Source organism: Cydia splendana, chromosome 4 (assembly GCF_910591565.1).
Source record: "Cydia splendana chromosome 4, ilCydSple1.2, whole genome shotgun sequence".
Taxonomy (NCBI): domain Eukaryota; kingdom Metazoa; phylum Arthropoda; class Insecta; order Lepidoptera; family Tortricidae; genus Cydia; species Cydia splendana.
In genome coordinates this window covers 22,004,776-22,027,163 of record NC_085963.1, presented here as the reverse complement: position 1 = coordinate 22,027,163, position 22,388 = coordinate 22,004,776, and the positions used below count along the sequence as shown (strand labels likewise).

The 22,388-nt window shown below is 42.3% G+C and overlaps 1 protein-coding gene across 1 annotated transcript in view; it reads right to left on the bottom strand.

The window, feature by feature from the left end:
* The window catches only part of LOC134789596 (ABC transporter A family member 4-like), a gene marked incomplete at its 5' end in the record, with an annotated part of 65,525 nt that overhangs the window by 16,064 nt on the left and 27,073 nt on the right, over positions 1-22,388 (bottom strand). The window contains 19 exons of the mRNA XM_063760166.1: positions 541-694; positions 1,808-1,921; positions 2,436-2,588; positions 3,018-3,122; positions 3,715-3,790; positions 4,673-4,893; positions 5,757-5,872; positions 6,368-6,459; positions 6,723-6,880; positions 7,464-7,564; positions 8,292-8,427; positions 8,691-8,756; positions 9,895-10,068; positions 10,510-10,691; positions 13,005-13,128; positions 13,554-13,664; positions 14,492-14,673; positions 14,901-15,077; positions 15,980-16,196. Of these exons, the coding sequence (XP_063616236.1) occupies positions 541-694; positions 1,808-1,921; positions 2,436-2,588; positions 3,018-3,122; positions 3,715-3,790; positions 4,673-4,893; positions 5,757-5,872; positions 6,368-6,459; positions 6,723-6,880; positions 7,464-7,564; positions 8,292-8,427; positions 8,691-8,756; positions 9,895-10,068; positions 10,510-10,691; positions 13,005-13,128; positions 13,554-13,664; positions 14,492-14,673; positions 14,901-15,077; positions 15,980-16,196 (2,659 nt within the window). The remainder of the gene's footprint in view (positions 1-540; positions 695-1,807; positions 1,922-2,435; positions 2,589-3,017; positions 3,123-3,714; positions 3,791-4,672; positions 4,894-5,756; positions 5,873-6,367; positions 6,460-6,722; positions 6,881-7,463; positions 7,565-8,291; positions 8,428-8,690; positions 8,757-9,894; positions 10,069-10,509; positions 10,692-13,004; positions 13,129-13,553; positions 13,665-14,491; positions 14,674-14,900; positions 15,078-15,979; positions 16,197-22,388) is intronic.

Sequence of the window (22,388 nt, the reverse complement as noted above, 5' to 3'; positions counted from 1 at the left end):
ATACTTGACTATAGGTACCTATAGACCGACCTCTTAACTCAGTCCTCGCCTGCGCGGTACGGGGGCGACGGGGCGGGACGACTAAGGGTGGCGGGGAAGGTGCGGGCGGCAGGCGTACGGGCCGTACGGCGCCCGTACCTTCCCCGCCACCCTTAGTCGTCTCGCCCCGTCGCCCCCGTACCGCGCAGGCGAGGACTGAGTTAAGAGGTCGGTCTATAGTCGGTGTGTAAGTTAAGAAGTAAATTGTGACAATTATTATGAATTGACCGTTATATTTACGAATACGAAGCTTATTATTAGACCTACCGTTTATTAGCTGATAGCCTTACTGTTCATATATTGATCACTTCATAACGGTCAAAATTTACTTCTTACCTTACTCCGACTATCAAAAAAAGCCGTTGTGAAATCAGCAGAAGAAATTGCTAAGCGGGCGAGGTGTTCCAAATCTTGACGCGACTTTATTGTTAAGAGAATAAGAGCGTGTCAACACCACTTCGCCCGCTTAGCAACTTCTGCTGCTGACTGAACTTAACTTACTCAAATCCCTGTGCAAGAAATGCACCGGCGCCACCCAGTACATGACGCAGAAGAGAACCGTCGTGATGATGAACACCAGGGTCCAATAGAGGATGATATCGCAGCAGAACAGAGAGAACCAGTAGCGTACTGGGGAGAAATTCATTGCGTGCACCTGGAAGGTATAGGTAAACCAGAACTTTGGGAGTATTGTCAAGAGGGCGCTCGTTTTGAATTTTATATAGCAACAATTTGTATAGTGGGGACAATGGAAATTGGCAGATGATTTTTGTTTTATTCCGACAACTTTAATAAGTGCGAAGTTTGATGTTTGGATATTTCTTCGGTTTTTACGCTATAAAATTCGTGAATTTTACGACGTATGACACATAAATCAAAATCATCCAAATCTATTTTCTTTTTTTGTTTACTTTTTTTTAGGTTTGGTCGTTTAATTCCGCCCTTACGCCCTTCGTTAGCAATCCGTGATACCGATGCATGCGATACACCTAATACACAAATCAAATTATTACAAGACATCAACCAAATCGTGACGACCTAACTATAGTGACATTTGTCCATAAGTTTGAAACTTACCCGTCAATTCAGGTGGTAATTTCGTTATGTTTTCTAATGGAAGAAATTTCTCTCCCGCACGTTATTTTTCCAATAAATAACTATATACACTATTTACAACTTTTTCTCTGTAAAATCTAAAACTTTCGGCATGATTATTGCAGTCTAATAATAATTCACACGAAACTAGACAAAGCAATGTTTACATTGTCAATATTGACAACTATCATAGAGGGTAGATGTTGTCTATTATTAAAATTGTTGCCATTGCTAGAAATTAGTACCATCAAATTTCCGTAACATGGCGCACCCTCAATAGATCCTGGTTCACCTATAAATAAGTTTAATAGGTTTTTCGGTGAAGGGAATCATCGTGAGGAAACTAGTGATAACTGATGATAGGGCTATCGTGAGTGCAGCCGTACAATGTACAATCAGTATTGCAAATGGTCACATCACTATAGCGCGGCAAGGACTGATACATGAGCTTTGCTATAATGGCGGCGTCGTAGTGGAGTTATCCAAGTTCTGTTTTCCGTGGTTTAATTGCGGTATTAGACATTTATTTGATGATTGGTGTATTAGTTTAACACTAAACATTCCGACAAGGCCTTGTTTAGTTAGTCCTCTAGTAGCATTGGATAGCTCCGGGTCAGTAGGTAGGTACCTAATGTACACAGACACCGTATTAATGAATTGGTGCCTAATTTACCTGCATGTGCCTTATAAGACCATGTTCCATGGAAGGCAGCAAGGTTATGTGTGCAATAGTTATGATCAACATGAAGTGTATGACGAGCGGTGGGACCTTTGTTTTCTTCTGAGTCTGTAAATAAAATTTTTAATTAACCGTCATGTCGATGACCTATTTGAGCGCTGGTGGACTTTCAATCCGGAGATCGCGGGTTCAAACCCCGGCTCGTACCAATGAGTTTTTCGGAACTCATGTACGAAATATCATTTGGTATTTACCAGTTGCTTTTCGGTGAAGGAAAACATCGTGAGGAAACCGGAATAATCCCAACAAGGCCTAGTTACCACTCTGGGTTGGAAGGTCAGATGGCAGTCGCTTTCGTAAAAAGTAGTGCCTACGCCAATTCGTTGCCAAGCGCGCGGACCCCAGGCTCCTAAGAGTCGCAAAGAGAGGCAAAAAGCCGGGATAACGCGAGGAAGATGATGATCAAACCGTCAAAACGATATCAATATCTTGAGGGATCGTCGTGATGTTCCAATATTCATAACAATTCCTTTTAGATCTTTGAGGAATGGTGGCCATAATGATCTTATTAGAAGTCTTAGACAAACAATCGTATTCTAATCGCGTTTTAATAATAACTAACCGGAGAAGAGTCGAGCACGAGCGGGTCGTCTGTCACCTCAATATCCGCGTCAAGTGTTTTGGTGTAGTGTCGCAAGAGGGCCATGTACACACGGGCCAGGGATCGCGCCGCTGCAGCGGTGTCGTAATGAATTGGGCTGTATAACACGTGGATCTGAAAGTAGGTAGGTAAGGTAAATGTAGGGAAGACCGCCCATAAGGGAAGACCGTCTACAAGCTCTTTTCACTTACAGAAGATCGGTAGAGCGAAGAAAATGAAATGAAAAAAGAAGGAGGCAGTTAACAACCTGAAGACCTTGCTATTAGGGTTCATGGAGGAGCTGGGGTGGTTAGAGTAGGGCTACCTCGTTTCACGCAAAATAGGCACAGGGGATGTCGTTTTGCGGAAAATGGCCAGTAAAACTTACTTACTAACTAACTAAGGGCCACTTGCACCATCCCACTATCCCGCGGGGTTAAGCGGTTAAACCGTTTACCTATAGTGTCAAATTGTACGGGTAACCATGGTAACTCCAAGTTTAACCGGTTAACCCCGGGCTAGTGGAATTGTGCAAGTGGCGCTAAGTAGGTAAAATATACCAACATCTAGTATTCCACGTTCGTCCTTCAATAGCATGCCGTACGCGTAGGCGTACACGTAGCTCTGAGGGGAGTCGATCGCTCGCAGCATCAAGTACTCTTTCATACTCTGCATGAATAATTTTAGGTTTTAGGATTTAAGCTAATAAAACGGTTTAACTCACGTATTTTTGGTCATTCGCGCGACATATTTCGGAGACCCTAATAGTAGAGACCTATAGACTGCATCTATGAATGATACGTCTGCTGGCTGGAGACCGGTATAATTATTATTTGGAGCCTGTCGTGTCCCACTGCTGGACAAAGGCTTCCCATCCAATTTCTCAACAGATTTTTAGCCAGCGCTGTGTTGTGTCTGGCAACTCCTTCAAGAAGTCTAGTCCCGCATCCAGTCATCCCGCCATCGTCGGCGGGTTCGATCCCTGGGTGCGTAGCCAACGTGCAATCTTTAACGCAACGCAACTGTCACTGTCGCACTAAGTGTGGAAGAGCGATAGAGGGAGATGACTACGATACGCTACGTATCGTTAACGATTGGCACGTTGGCTACGCGCCTTGATTGGAGTTTTCGAACTCCCACTCACACGTCACCACGTTCTGGTCACGTCTGCCGAATTAGTTGTGACTGTTGTGAGGCACAATCACTAAGGAGTGGGAGACTAACTAAAGGCTAAAAACTACGTCCCAAATAACAAACCCACCTCATTGTACGGTAAGGCTGTGTAAAACATGTTTTGCGTCTCCGCAGGTGTAGCGCCGGTAGCTGACATGGCATAGCTGAAACGACGTGTTTGGATTTGTAGCTATATGTGAAGATCGAAGGTACAACCAGCAACATCACTTTTAACCTTTTGAACGCCAAACGGCGTATCCATTTACCGTGCCACTGACGCCACGGGGGTAAAATTTAGTTTTGTGAATAAATAATGCCAACCTAAAAGTGGGGTGTTGTTCAGTAGATTTTCATCAAAAAACGATCGACGTCTAATGCCGTCTTTGGCATCGTTGTCACGATTTTGCGTTGACGTCAATTGCCGTCTGTGGCGTTCAAAAGGTTAACTGTCCATCGGTGGACCTTATGCCTTTTGTAATAAGGTTTGCAAGCTGTCACTTAACAGTGTGGGCGATGATACAGTACTGTTGAGGATACTATATAACTACTTTAGATATATTGCAGCATTTATTAATATAGGTCTTGTAAGCGGACACGACACTAAGGCTTCCTTTCCACTGAGGCGGTCATGAGACGCCTCCCATCTCCATCCCGTACGTCTCCACGTACGGGAATCTTCCAATAGCATTGATAGTTTTCTCCGCTTCGTTGGAATACAACCAATGCTATTGATGGTTGGTTTCCGTATACGTCTATCTCCGCTCATCTCCGACTCAGGCAGGGCATCCTAAATAATATACGACTGAGAATAAAAACAAAAAGTTAATCCTACATTCGTCAGCCGATCTCTCTCTCTCTCTGGTCGGTCCCTCATGTCTGAGGATCGTGGTCAGGATCAGGGTTGCATCTGGAGGGATGATCTGCCTCCACGGGTTTCTGTCCAACGCGTCTTTGACGACCGTGTAGAAAGCAGAGGATGGCAGAGGATGACTAGTCTTTAACTTGATCGGTCCAGCTTATTGGTAAACGACCACGTGATCTTCTGCCTTCGGTATACGTTCGTCTGTCGATAAACTAACCCAGTTGCGACAGAGATGGCATCATCCGAGTTGTACACCCTAAGCACGAGCGTAGTGCTTTGCTCCAAGGCCTCTACGGTCATCTTCTCACCGAGCAGACGAGACGAGGATATAATTGTTTCCATCTCGTTCAGTTGGTACGAGAGGTACACGCCGATTATGGCGCCTGTCACTATCGCTGATAGCATCTGCAGCAAAAAATCTTTCTTAGGGATGTCTAAACTTCGGCCCGCGGCCATGAGCACTTGCAATACACCATGGCATGGTATCCACTCGAAATCCGACCCACGAAATGGACGTGGGCCGGATTTGGAAAGAGCTAAAGAGACTGTCAAGTTTTGCTCTGCTTTATCTAAGGTACAGAGGACTTACCGCCACCGAAATTAGCAAATTGCAGGGATATCTTTCTCTTTTATTCCAATGAAGGCGTAATTGTAGTGACAGAGAAAGATGCCCGCAATTTGCGGACTTCGACTTTCGCGGTTATAGCCCAGTATCGCTTTAGGGTCAAAGATTTTGGTTGGAGATCTGATCTAGAACTATTAAACTAAAAGGCGTTTCCGCTTACTGACCAACATATATGAATATGATATTCGAAGTGCTAAAAACATTGCTAGTACTCATAGAGTTAGTTTAGGAAGATATTGTTATTTGTTACAAGTTTCTAGATCCTCTCATCTTAAAGTAACTTCTTGTCTGAATTCTAAAGAAGCCCGGAGCTCGCTTTTGGCTATTTGAAACAAACACTTCATTGATATATTTGACCTTTCAAATCGTAAACAGTGGCGTATCTAGGAGTGAGTGAAGTGGGCCCTCGCCCACGGCCTCGCGCTGCAAGGGGGGCCTCGCGCGAGGATCCTTCAGAAAAAAAAGAAAATGGCCTCGCAGATGCGACTTCGCCCACGGGTAGATTAGTTCACGCTACGCGACTGCTCAGAAATTCAACAAAGCCGTATTGGAATAAGCACAGTTCCCTTATACGATGTTTTCCTACGCAGAAGAGGAACTTATAGAAATATCGACTATTATCTAACTAACGAAATATACTTACCGTAATGATCAGAAACAATCTATAATGTATGTAGAAAGAGACGTATTTCCACACAGTCTGTCTTAGCAGGGTTATTGTCAGACACGGGGATTTCTTACGTTTCCACAGTTTCGGTTCTGTGCACACAAATAAGGATAGTCATTACTAACAGGAACATTCTTTATTATACTGATCATCGGTGGGCCTTACCTATATTTTTCCAAAAAATGTTTACGGATTGTCTATTAAGGACGAAATAGACGAAGGAAGTACAGTCATGTTATTCAATATCTACACGGACAAAGTGCCTAAATACCTTTAACTGTACTGTACAGCAATATTCTGCGCATACTAGGTATAAGGGAAGTGGATGGACTGTAGGTGACAGCCCAAGGCCCCCTGTTAATTGGCATGGAGTGACAATTTGAAGTGTTAATTTCGATTTTGCCGGTAGAGGGACGTGGAAGGGGCAGGCCGAAACGGAGATGGCGGGATGACCTGAACAGCTTCCTGAACAACTGGCCAGAGGCAGCAGTGGGACACTCAAATGGGCTAGGAAAAAAAATCGATTTAGGCCACAAGGTCTACAATGCGCGCGGTCTTAAGGTAGAAAATTGATCAATTTGACTCACTTGTTAATTCTTTAAGGGCCTGCTCAGATGCGCTAGTGTAACCGCCATAACCAGTATAAGTAATTAATTGCCTTCTTGAATCATTTATAGCCCTGAAAAGTTGAAAACAAACAGATTAAACGAGGTCACACAGTTTCCCATTAAAAGCCATTACTATACTTTGTACCAGGGGATTCTTTCGAATTCTCCTTTATACCCCGTTTTAAGGAAGATTAGAATTTTTCTAACCTCAAAAGTAGTGATTTGCCGCTCGCCGCGCCACGTGCCGTTTTCATCCAGTCCTCGGCCTAATTGTATACGAGTAAATATTTACAACCATTTATGTATGGTGATCTTAAAAAGTAAAAGGGAACACCTTTTATGAATCTCCTCGCTATCCGGCAGGCTGATGTTCAGCGAAGTGATTCCATAAGTGTTGGCGTTTTCAGTGATATCTTTGATGAATTCAGTAGTCACATCGGTGGGGCTGGTCGGCAGTCGCAGTATGAGAAGCGTGCCTACGTAGGCGCGAACCTGAATATACAGGATAGATTTTAAAATAAGACTATTAGGGCATTTAGGGCTATCAGACCCCGCCGTGCAGCTACGTCTCAGTTCTCTCAATTAACATCAATTTGCATCAGGGATGTTGCCGATGAAGATTTTATGACATACGGGGACATTTAAAGGCTCGCATCCGCGGATGCGGATGCGGCTGTCAAGATTAGGTACTTAAAAAAACGTCAAATATTAGGTAAGCACATTTTAGTATTTTTTATTCAAGTAAAACGAATCGTTAAGTATTTGGGAAGAATATAGATGCGTTATATTTAATAAACAGTAACTTGGCCGACGTCAAAAATCGTCAAATATAAATGACGTAATTTATGGACAGTCCCTAACACTGTATATTGATGATAGCACGACCAGTGGGGAGACACTCCTGACTTCGTCCAAACTCGGCTCCGTTCGGCTCAGCATTGCTCCGAGCAATTATTAGGGTTGGCACAACTTACCACCCTAAATAGTTGACCCTGAATCGCTGTCAAACTTCGGTTTTGTAGGAAGTGTTCTTTCTGTAGTAGTACTATTTTACTTATTCTGTGGCATGTCGCACCTGTCCTCCCATTTCAACAGCTCGGTCCACCAACTCCTCCACTTTCTCGTTGTCGAGACTGCCTCGGACCCGAAAAGTCATACGCACTTTGTATTCCCGGCCTGTAATTTTGATTACTTACTCGTACATTTGAATCGATTTATTTACCTATAGCATTTTAAATCAATTTTTAAACAAGCAGGTACGTCTGCGAGCGATATTCCAAATTTTATAGGTATTGTAAGAAAAAAGGAAGGAATGGAAAGATTCGCGAGGTTCTAGTAAGGCTTCCGTAGCTCAATTAGTTAGAGCAGACGCAAGTATTGAGTAGGTTGCGGGTTCAAGTCCTACCGTAAGCGTATTAAATTCCCTTTTTTCCTTTAACATAAAATTTGCTATAGGTAGCGTTTTATCATTACAATCCGAATTATACAGAAGTGGGGATCTTTTTTCTAGGACTGGCTTTATATGTATGATACGGTCTATGTGTCAAGAACCATTAATATCTTTAAAATTGTCTTGTTTGCATCAGCTTGCGCGCCTAATTAGTGCAACATAATGGTACTGACGCGAACGGGACGTCGAGGACGACATCTACACTATCGCTTTGTTCGCTTTAGTTTGCGCGCTTAATTAGTGCAAATTCATACAAAGCTCGTGAAAAGCGCGCAATCTACAGCTAACATTGCGTACTCGTAGTATTGCGAGACGTGGATGCACCTTGAGATGAGGAGAGCGCGCGATCGGTTGTGAAGATACATAAGAAAGCCTCTTGTGGAGATCCTTTGAGGATGTCTATGTCCAACAACTAACTTTTGGCGGCCATGATGAGTTGATAGAGATACTAGCCATATTTAAAAAACATATATGCCGGGGAGCCGCCGAACACGAGGATTTTACGATCAAAGAGGAACACGCGGTCCGCATGCTCCAGCGCTGATGTCATGAACGAGATCTTTACAATCGTCAGGTGCGTTCTGTATTTCTGAAATATTTGTCAAGTTATAAAATTTGTAGAAGTACACGTCAGATATAAAAGTAAAACTAATTAAAAGGTCATATTACAAAAAAATTGAGCTGGCGAGAGCTATCGCAAGACCAAGAGGCATGGCGTTATCTGGTGTCGGAGGCCAGGACTCACTTTGGGTCGTTGCGTCACCGTAGTAAAGCAAGTAGTAAGTAAGAAAAAAAATCATAATGGACCAATCCCGAACTTATAGTTGATGACGAAGAAGAATGAATACTTACCACTATTTTGTCATTAATCACTGAGATGTATTTTGCACCATCAGTAAAATTTTGTATAAACACGATCTAAAAGATAAAAAGTATATTTTAAAGCAGCACGTTTTATGCTGCGAAAGGTTGACTTAAAAAAATTGACGATCCTTTGGTCTAGGAATGAACGAAAAACTTTATTTCAGGCAACTAGTGGCCCATAGATTAATACCTTGAAACTAGCATACCTACATACAAAGATATATGTAACTTCGTATAAGATGAATAAAGTCTAAGGAAAAAACGTGCCTCGGAAATCAAGAAAAAATCATTCTCGGATAGATGGCGCACACACCTTTGGCCTATGCTCGGCTAGATGACGTGACGACACCGTTTCATATTTAACAATTTTAACACATAGATATCAGTGAATGAACGTGGGTCAATATGATATAAAAATAATAAAATCATTTATCCATATACATATATATATTTTTTTGATAATTTTATACGTTTTCATTTTGAGTTTTAGTAGTGTGTTGATAGATGGCAGTAAATTTACTGTGACTACAAAATTTACTATGACAGGCCCCTCTATACTATCTATTCTCTTTGCCTACATATTACAAAACTACTATTACAAAAATATATATTTTATAAAACAAAAACCTACAAAACATCATGGTGGCGACTTGCGATGTACATAGGTATTAAACGGTATTACACAACCCCGGCACAGCCGGCCTGCTCCCTGACACTGGTCAGGGAGCAGGCCGCGTAACCGCCGGAACTTGTCACCCTTCGGCCGAAATTCCTCCTTGTTGAAGGAACTTACGTGGTTCCAATATTACAGCAATGGCCCAGCAGAATAACTGTGCCCTGTGGTATGTCCATAGATGTCGCGAACGTCTTGTAAGTCGCACTATATGAATGATTTAGTTTTATTATTTCACTCTAATGGCTTCTCTACACGATGGCCCAGCGCTGGACCAGCGAGATGGCCATGCGATAGTTCAGAGCACGCACTATGGAATGGGCCACGTGTATAGCATACATACCATCGCTGGCCCATGACCTTTGATGTGCGGGCGAAAAACCGACACCGTAGCCATCCCATCGCCATCCCGCCGCGCCTTAACCCATCCGACACCACTATCGTCTGTACACGCTGGCCCATATTAGTGGGCCAATATGAAAGCCCATCGTGCAGAGGAGCCATAATATAGAAACGTACGCGTGGTTCCAGTATCATGGCGATGGCCCAGCACAGCTGTGCCTTGTAGTAGGTCCCTAGATTCCGCACATACGTGTCTCGAACGTCTTCTAAGTCGCATTCTTTGTACAATCTTGGAGTGTGGGTCTGGATATAACTTTCGACTTCTTCGTCGCTTTGGTCCCATAGGCATAGCTATTAGGAAATAAAAGGTCACAAGTACTTATTCTAATATTTTCATAAAAGGAATATTGGACGAGAAATACCAAAATCATGTGTGTGGGTTTTGTGTGCGAGAATGCGTGTGAAAGAAGATAGTGACAACTAATACCTTCAGGTAAAGAACCTCAAATTCTCTTGCGACGTCAGCTTACCAACAAGGAAGCTCAGCATGCCCTGCTTGGAACCACGCGCTTGCCTGCTTTGCTAACGGCCTTTTGTGTGCGAGCGTGCATGAGTATTAAGGCCCCTGTACATAATGGGCCAGCGTGGGCCAGTCTGGGGGACGCATCTATGCGTTAGAGGGAGCAAGTGATATTGCTATCTCATTCTACCGCATGGCTGCGTCCCTTGGACTGGCCGGCGCTGGCCCATTGTGTACAGGGGCCTTTACATTGTACGTGTGAAAGATATGACAGCTGATACCTGAATAAAGAACTGCAAAGTTTCTTGCACGCTCAGCTCACCGACAAGGAAACCTATGCGGTGGCAGTACCCAAGCATGCCCTGCATGGCTGTCACGCGCTTGTCTGCTTTTTTAAGGGCAGCCATATCGTTCCCCAATATGTTCACCGAACCGTCATCCGGTAGGGTTAAACCTGGAATGTCACATTTTCCTGCACGCTCAGCTCACCAAGCAAGAAACCCTCGCGATGGCGATATCCAAGCATGCCTGACGGTCTAGCATAAGTAGTGTTCTCGCGCGCGAGTCCATACCTACCTGAAGTCGCGCTAGATGTATGGAGTCGTGCGCCAGAACGCAACTCATGCTAAAAGCAGCTCTGGTATGGCCGCCACGCGCTTGCCTGCTTTGCTTAGGTCGTTCCCTAACATGTTCACTGAACCGTCGGTAGGGTTAAACCTGGAATTGTCAAATTTATTATCCTGTGTATAGGTGATGGACCCACATCCTCCTCCCTCTACCCCTACCTCTGTGCTGCATGCGTGCTGGCAACCTGGCCGGTACGGATGCCGCTGCCAGCGCGCGTCTTTTGTTTATCTGTATAGTTTTTTCTGGTATTGATCAATTGATGATCAAATACAAGGGCTCATTTAGGCGGTACGAGAACTCGCATGCGAGATTCATTACATTGCGGTTTTTGATCGGTCGGTTGTATTGGACGTAACCAACAGTCAGCAATGTAACTAAAAAAATGCGAGCTCGCGCGCCGTATAAATCAGCCCGTTTAGTTTGCACAGTTTTTTTTATTAAATGTTTACTCGAAAAGCTTTTTTGGCAGGGTCACTACCAACTAAGCCAGATTGGTCGTCAAAATAATAAAACAGACACTATTCATTTGTTTTAAAAGGATGATCCGTTAGGTTAGGTTAGGCTACCTGATGGAACTGGTTTTTAACCGACTTCAATTTCATAGAAGGAGGAGGTTCTGTATTCGGTTGTGGCTATTTTTTTTTTATATGTACGTTCACTGATTACTCCGACATCCGTAGTCCGATTTGAGTAGTTCTTTTTTTGTTTGAAAGGAGCTACCTCCGAGTTGGTCCCATTTTAATTTGGTTCTGTTCTGATGATGGAATCCATGAGGAATTGAGGGAACTCCTCAATTTTTAAAGGCACATGCATGGTGTTAGGGCGTTTTCTTAAGCAACTCGAGCATTTTCTCCCGAAAACCACCAAATTGATGAAGTAGACCTGATGATGATGATTATTTTGATGATAATGATGATGATTTCTTTAAATGTAAGTATGTTCAGCGATTACTCCGGCACCTGTGATCCGATTTGAGTAATTCTTTTTTTGTTTGGAAGAAGTTACCTCCAAGGTGTTTCCGTATTATTTTTGGTTCTGGTCTGATGAGAGAATCCATGAGGAATTGAGGGAACTCCTCAATTTTTAAAGGCACGTGTTAAGTGATTTCGGGGTTTTCTAAAGTAACTCGATCATTTGCTTCCGATAACCACCAATTTGATGTACTGCAACTGTAGCCTTACCACGAGTTTGACATTGACATATTCGCTAACGTCTTATGCATCTAAATGTAACTTTTTATGCATCTCGCTCACACTAAGGTTAGTACGAGCGAGATGCATAGGAAGTAAGTTACACACATGCTAGCGAATATATCAATGTCAATTAAACTCGTGGTAAGCTGGTAAGGCTACTGATCGGGGGTTAGGGTTAGGAGTTAAGGGGTCAGGGATTAAAGGGTCGGGGAATGGCGGTTGAAGGGTTGCTGGTTCAGGATCGAGGGGTTCCTGGATCAGGGGTTGATGTGCTGTGAGGTTGAGTGATCGGGGGGCTGAGGTATTGGGTCAGTGGCGGGGCGGGCGGATGGATTTAGTTGACAGGAATTATAATTTCCCAGACGGACTCGAGAAAATTCCTGGTTCAGGGTCGAGGGGTTCCTGGATCAGGGATTGATGCGCTGTGAGGTTGAGTGATCGGGGCGTTGAGGGATTGGGTCAGGGGCGGGGCGGAGGATGGATTTAGTGTAGTAGTGATAGGAATTATAATTTCCCAGACGGACTCGAGAAAATTCCTGATTACATATTTATTAAAGTAATAGGTACACGAATTTAGTGTTAAACATGATCTTGTTTTTCATTCATACGTCGCGCTTTTACCTTCTTGCCAAATTTCACCTAAAGCGGTTCAGTTGTTTAGCTATGAAAAGGCGACAAAGAGGCAGACAGAATTACTTATTACACATTTGTAATAGTTATTAGTACAGTTCTAATGGGATTTATAGCCATAAAGCTGATTATTTTTGACTGGTATTGTTACTACTTGGCTTGGCACCGACTTCAAACATATGTAAACACAGTTGGTAACGCATAGACTTCAAAAAGGATAATATTTTATTTCATAATTTTTGAAGTCGGATTGCTTTTTATTGTAAAAAGTTTTTATTGTTTCTTGATTAGACTAATTTATTAAGTAAAAACTTTACCAGTAATTAGATCCTGAACCATATGCAACATACGTTCTTGAATCTTTTCGGCGAAAAACAGCGTGTATTCGCCGCGATACACGTCTAGAGTGACTCTCCGAAGTATCCCAATTCCCATAATACTCTGTATAAAGTAGATGGCGTTAATATTAATATTCAACAAATTGACACATATCAGTGAAAGAATAAGGATCAAAGTCAAATGGCCTTCTAACAGTTTTAATCTTCTGTCGAAAGATGGCAGTAAATTTACTGTGGCTACATAATTTACTTTGACAAGCCGCCTCTATTTCAAATTATCTTTGGTCGTACCTTAGTCACATTGCACGCAGAGAAGATGGCCGATGGGGTCGAAAAGTGCTCGAGTGGAGACCACGGACTAGCAAGCGCAGCGTAGGACGTCCACCCACAAGATGGACAGACGACCTTGTTAAGGCCGCCGGAAAACGCTGGACGCGGGTCGCTTCCAACCGGTACGGAGGTCCAATGGGGAGGCCTATGTTCAGCAGTGGACGTCTTATGGCTGAGATGATGATGATGATGATGTACCTTAGTCACGCTATGGAAAGAGATAGCTTTGGCGACCAGCTCATCGACTTCTTGAAGTGGGTCCCGCTCATTGCCAAGGGGGTTACGAATCATGCGTAGTTTATTCTTATCCTGAAAGAGTATGAATTAAATTTTATCATGTCATCCAACGTAATTAATATGGTTTATGTTTTATTATGTCAGTAAGTAATAAGTAATCCATAATTCAATTAATTTACCAGGCAGGCATTTATACCTATTTGTATCAGGTATGTTCCGGTTGCAGATTTTTTGACATCCGCGGACGCGGATGCGGATGTCAAGATTAGGTACAATAACGTCGAAAATTACATTTTCGTAATTTTTTTTTTAAATACGAAACGTTTAGTATTTGAGCAAGAATATAGGAGCGTTATATTTAATAAACAGTAACATGGCCGACTTTTTTGGATCTAACCAATTTCGTTATAGGTAATGAATGACGAAATTACCTAGCACTTACGCCGCCGCTAAGACATTCCTGTGCCGACTTGTTCGACATCCGCATCCGCATTAAGTTCCGCATTGATTTTATGCGGATGTGGCGGCGGATTTTGAAAATAATGCGGAAGTTCCGCGGTTGCGGATGCCGATGCGAATATTCGCAAGATCCCTGATTTATATCATATACCGACGTCAGGGGATTGTGCAGCTACCGACAACTCATGATTTTGCTGGGTCACGGGCACTAAATGCAGGTTAAACGCTTATTAATGTAAGTACCATTCCCACCGACCGGCTGACCGGCTGAGACCTCCAGGAGACTTGTCCGCCCAAGGCGCGGTCGCGTGCGGTTGGTTCTGGCAGCTGTTCACCGGTAGATACCTCAGCCTGCTTGAAGATGATGGTCCTTCAGGACACCTAGCCGCCTACTGTGCGGTCGTGTTCGATGGTTCTGGCAGCTGTTCATTGGTGGGTACCTCAGCCTGCTTGAAGATGATGGACCTCCAGGACACCTGGCCGCCTATCGCGCGGTCACCCCCGATCGTTCGCTGCAGCAGCATCAGCAGCCCGAAGTACGCCAGGATCATAACGATCCAGATAATCAGAGTATGGTTCTCGTATATTGAATATTTAGATTTGGTGTATTGAAGGTTTTCACCTGTAAATATCAATATTTGAGAGACCGAGCTTTGCTCGGAAAACGTAATATAAAACTTCAAAAATGCGCGTTTTCCCAGAGATAAGATTTTTTGGCCATTTTCTTTCAATGTTTCCGAAAAGGCGTCGCGCGAGGCGAAGTTGGCCTAGCTACGCCACTGCAAGGATACAACCAGATCAAGATACAACCCCGATATAAAGATCCGAGCTAAAATGTGAGATGCTCACGTCCAGTTTCCAGGAGGGCGAATCCATGGAAGGCATGCACGAGCCCCAGCGGCGGCAGCAGAATGTGCAGCAGCACTGTGAAGCTGGTGGTGCTGTCGAACCCGTGGTGCACCAGCAGGTCGGCGAGGAACAGCTGCAGGACCGTGAACAGTGCGGACCAGATCGCGGCGATGTGGGCTGACGACAAAAATACATACAGGTGTAGTACATAATTAATAATTAGTTTCCATCGTATTTTCATGGAAACGTACGAACGTGTCATGCTATTTCAGTCAGTTTCGGTACAAAAAGTACTGAGGTTGACTGAAGTAGCATGACAGATACGAACGTTTCCGAGAAAATACGATGGAAACAATTATGCACTACATCTGTATATTATGTATCTTTTAAGGGGCTACCCGAAACCGACGCGCGTCGTTCCCTGAACAATTTGTTAAAAACTTATTTATATTATTTTAATGGTCACTGTTTCAGTAGAAACTTAATCAACGAGGGTGCGGAGTGTTAGAGTCGGCAACGCGCATGAAACTCCTCTGGAGTTGCAGGTTTCCATAGGTTACGAAGACTGCTTAGATCTATACAGGCATACAGGAGAGATTATCAAGTTGCTTCTACTTCATTAGGTTTTTGGCCTTCTTTAGGGCGGAATAAGAGTTCTGATTTTGTGTTGTCCTTTGGGAACAATAGGGTCACACATTATTTTTGTACCTATATTTAATTATTTATTCGCCCCAGCATCGAGGCGACTTCTGACTGACCTTCGTCCCTTAGTAGATTGCTGGTATTTTTAGCGACTGTTTCTCCAGGTTTCTCCACCAGTACGTCTACCATCAATTTTGACATTGACATAACGCTCACGTCTACGTAACTTACTTTCTATGCATCTCGCTCGTACTCGCATATTAGTGCAAGCGAGATGTACAGAAAGTAAATTACGTAGACGTGAGCGTTATGTCAATGTAAAAACTGGTGGTAGACGTACAGGTGGCTTTTAGGCGTCCTGATGGTTGTTTGCCTATGTCAATTTCAAGAGTAATTTTTAAAAGTATAATAATAAGTATAACTTTCCTAAAACTTACATTTATTCTGAAACATACACATGATGAACGCAGTCATAGCCATTACAGTGATATAGATAGCCACAAACAGGAAGGCGACGAATATCCACACCCATCTGAAGATGAGTATAAGCGTCAGTGTGGCGAGGATGAGGATGGGCAGGGTCGTCATGTGGAGGTACGACAGCCAGCCGAGGTAGATGCAGGCGGCGCCTACGTTACGCATGCACAAGGCTTGCTGGAGACAAGACAAACAATACATTCTGACACCCTATTTATCAAGATTCATTTACAATTACGTTAAAGAGTGACAGAGATAGCTCTATTGCTCTGGATAGGCTACAGTAAAGAGTGACAGTGATAGCACAGTGATGTAGATAGCCACGAACAGGAAGGCGACGAATATCCACACCCATCTGAAGATGAGTATGAGCGTCAGCGTGGCGAGGATGAGGATGGGCAGGGTCGTCATGTGGAGGTACGACAGCCAGCCGAGGTAGATGCAGGCGTCGCCTACGTTACGCATGCACAAGGCTTGCTGGAGACAAGACAAACAATACATTCTGACACCCTATTTATCAAGATTCATTTACAATTACGTTAAAGAGTGACAGAGATAGCTCTATTGCTCTGGATAGGCTACAGTAAAGAGTGACAGTGATAGCACCGTGATGTAGATAGCCACGAACAGAAAGGCGACGAACATCCGCACCCATCTGAAGATGAGTATGAGCGTCAGCGTGGCGAGGATGAGGATGGGCAGGGTCGTCATAGTTTTACGTAGTATAGTTTTCGTTTGGAATTTGTCGATGTGCGATAGCCATCTTGGCTAGGACCCTGGGCTATAACTGCGAAAATCGAAGTTCGCAAATTGCGGGCATCTTCCTCTGTCGCTCTAACTACGCCTTCATTGGAGTAAAAGAGAAAGATGCCCGCAATAGGGAGTATTACTGCAATGTTCTGCCGCCAGAGTGCAGCACTAATTTATCTAGTAAACCATAGACTAACTTATACATAGTGTCCGACCGAAGGTTCGGTTTCGGTTTCGGTTTCGGTTTCGGCCAGTTTCGGCCAAAAAATCATGTTTCGGCTGTAGTTTCGGTTTCGGTCAAAAAACGGCCGAACCTTTCGGCCGGGCCGAAACTTACGAAATGGCACTTCGTACTATGTGACAAAGACCAAAAGTTGGGGAATAAGTAGGACAACAATTTTAATACCTACATATACTCAGGGCCGGATTAAGCATGTCGGGGCCCCTAGGCAGTGCAAGGCTCGGGGCCCCCTTACAGTCAATTCTGCATACAGCATGTTCAATACAGGGAAATAAGTTTGCGTTTTTAATTTCCATCTTCAGCCGAGACGATCCGAGTCTAGTCAGAACGATGTCTTTTTCGCTCTTATTGCTTGGACATAAAGCTTTTTTCTATCGGTTTTTGCCGATGCCGCGTTGCGTCAAGTGTGGGGAGGGCCCTTTAGGCTTAAGGCCAATTCCCAGTGGAATACCAAAGCTGTGAGCTAGAGCGTCACTTTCCTATCTACCTCTAATGGAAAATTTTAAGCGAGGCTACGCTCAATTAGTGCCGCAAAGTTGATGTTTTCAATAGTTAATATTTTGCGAGGCTGAACAGCGATTGTCCGACCATAAGACCAAACGCCGAGCCACATGATTAGGATCAACCTAGTAATAAAGAATTTCCATATGTTAAAATTATTAGAGTTAGACTAAGAAGTCTGTAAGAACTAGGTCCATGATCCCAGCGCGCATAAGTTGTTCGCAGAAATCGCGAAGCGTCTGGTTGACGTAACTGGTGACCGAAGAGCTGGCGGCTACCTCGCACAACGTATCAGCATTGCGATACAGCGAGGAAATGCCGCCAGCATCCTTGGTACAATGCCTCAAGGGCCTATTTTAGATTTAAGCTAGTTATTAATTTCGTTTAGTAGTACCACTGTATACAGGGTGTCCCATAAGTGACACGACACAGTGACACTGGAGGTAGACCAGGCCAAGAGGACCCAAACCAACTTAACATTACCCCAGTAAAAGTGGCACGGTTTTCAAGTTATTGCCAAATTAAGGTTTTTCATGAATTTTGACCGTTTTTAACATTGTTAGTGCCAGTGTGCACTCGGAAAGGTCTCGAAGTTAGTTTTTTTATGTGTACGGCATCATGAATAGTTGATTAAGATAACAGAAGAGGTATTTTATCGATAAACATTGTAAAATGCAAAAAATACCGGTTTAATCTTGAATTAAATTCACAGTGAAACATTAATTTCGACTTTGACCACCTGTCGTGAAAAAAAAAATACTAGAAAAGTAATGAGCAAATAACGTCAAGCTATTAAGCATGTTATGCAGATTCAAAAATGGTATCATACATGTACCTTTCCGTTATAAAATAAGAATTATGATCATCTTTCGAATGCCTCATAAAAATTAGGTTAAAACTAGGAAATCTGCAATCCGTTGCTACTTAGTAAAAATAACGATTTAATGTTAAGATATCTCATTCTGGATACAGAAATAAAAAATCGCCCATTTAGTATTTGCCGAATGCCTAAAAGAAAGAGATGGAAAATGCTTATCTCCCTTTTTAGGGGTATCATTGAGTTGATAGCAATGCACTTGACATGATAGAGAGTAATATAGAAACAAGTTACAATGAAATGAAGTGGTGGGCTGTAACACCTAAAGAAATTGAAAGCCTTGTTACTTCCATGAAAAATAAAAAATCTTGTGGCCATGATGAAATGCCGATTACAATTTACAAGGACAATATTGATTTACTAGCGGGCCCATTAGCACACTTCTTTAATAAATGCTATGAACTAGGCAGCTTTCCCGATCAACTCAAAGTAGCAAAAATTCTCCCAGTACATAAAAAAAATGCTAAGAATGATCCAAAAAACTACCGACCGATTTCTTTATTGCCGGTTATGTCAAAATTGTTCGAGAAAGTGATAAAAAAAAGGCTCAGTACACACCTAAATATACACAATGTAATAAATCCTAGACAATTCGGATACCAAAGAAATATTGGCACTACAGATGCAATAGATACTTTACTTAGCGACGTAGCACAGTACCTCAACAATGGAATGAAAGTAGCGGGTCTCTTCCTAGATTTGAGCTCCGCCTTCGGTACAGTAGACCATACAATTCTTTTAAGAAAGTTAGAATACTACGGAGTGAGGGGGAAAAATCTTCAAATACTTAGAAATTATTTGCAGAACAGGAAACAGTATGTAGAAATTAGAAACGTAGATGAGGGACAAGACAAAGTCTTCAAGTCAAAAATGACCACAATTACTAGAGGGGTCCCTCAAGGATCTATTTTAGGCCCTATTCTCTTTATCATATTTATAAATGACGTCATAAAATACGTACAGAACTCCCAAAATAATTTAAACGTGGTGATATTTGCCGACGACACAAATGCTATTATTAGTGCAAGTAATGAAGTCGAACTAAAAAATAATATTAAAACGGCTCTTTCAGTTTTCCATAAGTGGTTTGGAGATAATAATTTAAAATTAAATACAGAAAAAACAAGTATCGTCCAGTTTAAGAGTGATCGAAAAAATAAGGACATCCTAGAACTAGCCTTTGACGATAACACTCTACGATCCGTTGAGGTTGTCAGGTTTTTAGGGGTAGAAATTGATTCTTTTCTTAACTGGAAACAGGAATTGAATCAAATCGAAAACACAATTAGTTCTGCCTGCTTTGCACTGAGAAATTTAAGAGATATCATCGGAATAGATCGATTGAAAACTGTATATTACGCTTTAGTTGACTCAAAACTCAGATACAGCATTAAATTCTGGGGGGCAACGTATAGTTATAATATAAAAAGAGCTTTCATCATTCAAAAGCGGGCAATAAGAATAATGGTGCGTATACCCCAGTGGGTTTCATGTAAAGACTTCTTCGCCAAATTAGACATTCTAACTGTACCATGCCTTTATATTATGATACTATGCACGGACTTAGTAAAATTTCTGGCAAGTAGTGAAACTGTAGACGCTCGGGCGATAAGACTGGCAACAAGAACAAAAAACCTGAACCGTCCCTTTACTCCAAGACTAAAAGTCACTGAGTACTGTGCTAGATACCAGGCTATCAAAGTTTTTAATAGGCTACCCACAGAACTCAAAGCGGTTTGTAACCCAACTACATTTAAAAATAAATTAAGGTCGTTTTTGCTAGCTAAATGTTTTTATTCAGTTGAAGAGTTTTTCCAATACAATAATGAATCTATTTAATTCTGACATGTACACCGTATATTATTTAATTGAATCAAGTTTTCTTTGTTTTTTAGTTAAGTATTTGTTTTTTTTTTTTTTTTATTGACATGTTATCAAATATTTATTTCACTGTAACTATTGTAGGGTACGATTTTATAACATTTTATATTTGACATTATATTATATTATTTTATTAGTACTTTTCACCTGTTATTTAATTGTTTAATTTAATTATTGAAAACTTATTTACTTATTTGCTGACATGTCCCATCTTTTACTTCGTTTAATTAGATTATAAGTATGTAATTAGTTCATAAGTTTTCTAACACAATGTATTATTGTTATAGAAATAAATGAAATGAATGAATGAATGAATGATAAAGGTTCAAAGAAAATAAAATTCAGGTTGAAGTTTATTTGATTTATTAAAACAATGTTACAGTAGATGCTCGAATTGTTTTCCCCGGGCTCGTATGCACGCTTGGCACCGTTTTGTAAAATTTCTAGTTAATTTCCTTAAATTAATTTCGGTGTTTCGAGCTGCCTGGAACACACGCTGCCGTAGTTCCTCTTGGAACCTTATTGGTTTTGAGTCCGCGTTCTCAAAAGGTCAGGAGAATGAGACAACATAACATCCACTTGCTCTATCTCGCTCTTTTTATCTCGACTTTGTCGCACGGTCGACTGCTACCTGGGAATATCCCAGGGCTTATCACTACGAAAAACAAAAGGAGTGGGGATAAGCCACGCTTGCACAACTTTGTCATCCTTATCTCTAGTAAGCATTCAGGAATGCTAAACCTAGTTCGTTACCTTGCGTTTCGTGCAACACCTGTGTTGTCTTTGCACCTCTGTTTCTGTGTTCCTAAACAAATCGACTTGGCATTCAACTGGACTCTGATTTCTTTTTGACTTGGACTGTTTGTGGAACTGAAACGACGACTCTGCCCTCTTCTTGGACACTGATTATTGTTTTGTGGAACTACTCCACTACAATGGCAAATCGCAACAATTACACCCATCGTGAGTACAGTGACATGCACATGATTTATGGAGAAACTAGGCGTGTATCTAATCGAGGGAATGTCACTTACAACTCAAGATTAGCTGCAAGACTGTACAATGAAAGATATGCAGATCGTAATGCCACGAATCACGAAGTTATTTTGCGAATTGTTAATGCATATCGCAATGGCAGAATGCCAGGACGAGCTAACGCTGAAGGAAGACCCCGGACTATTGACGACAACGTGGTTTTAAATAATGGTACGGAGAGAGCCAGAAATTTCAGTACGAATGATTGAACGCCGCACTGGCGTACCTAAGTCCTCAGCACAGAGAATTTTAAAACGTAACAAATATCATCCGTACCATATCCAACGCGTGCAAACACTTCTTCCGACGGATTACGCACCTCGAGTTGCATTTTGCCGACAAATGCTGCAAAAAATTAGAGAAAATGAAAACTTTTTTAATGAAGTTTTGTGGAGCGACGAATCTACGTGTAGAAGAGATGGGTATCTCAATCTCCACAACATTCATAGCTGGCAACTTGAAAACCCACACGAGGAAAGAGAAGACCGGTCCCAACACCAATTTAAAATTAATTTGTGGACGGGAATATTCAATGGCCAAATAATAGGACCGGTCGAGTTGCCAGCCATTTTGAATGGGAGAAATTACTTGCAGTTCTTGCAAGACGGTTTGCTAGACTTAATTGAAGACGCACCGCTCGCACTCAGACGGAGGATGTGGTTCCAGCAAGATGGCTGCCCAGCACACTACGCTCGCGACGTCCGCGACCACCTCACACGGACATTCCCAAGAAGATGGATCGGCCGATTGGGACCAGTGGCATGGCCGCCGCGTTCCCCGGACCTGAACCCATTGGATTTTTTTTATTGGGGATGCTTAAAAGATAAAGTTTACTCAAAACCAATAAGGTCTCAAGAGGAACTACGGCGGCGTGTCTTCGAGGCAGCACGAAGCATATCCGAAATTAATTTAAGGAAATTAACGAGAAATTTTATAAGACGGTGCCAAGCGTGCATACGAGCCCGGGGAAAACAATTCGAGCATCTACTGTAACATTATTTTAATAAATCAAATAAACTTCAACCTGAATTTTATTTTCTTTGAACCTTTATCAACTCAATGATACCCCTAAAAAGGGAGATAA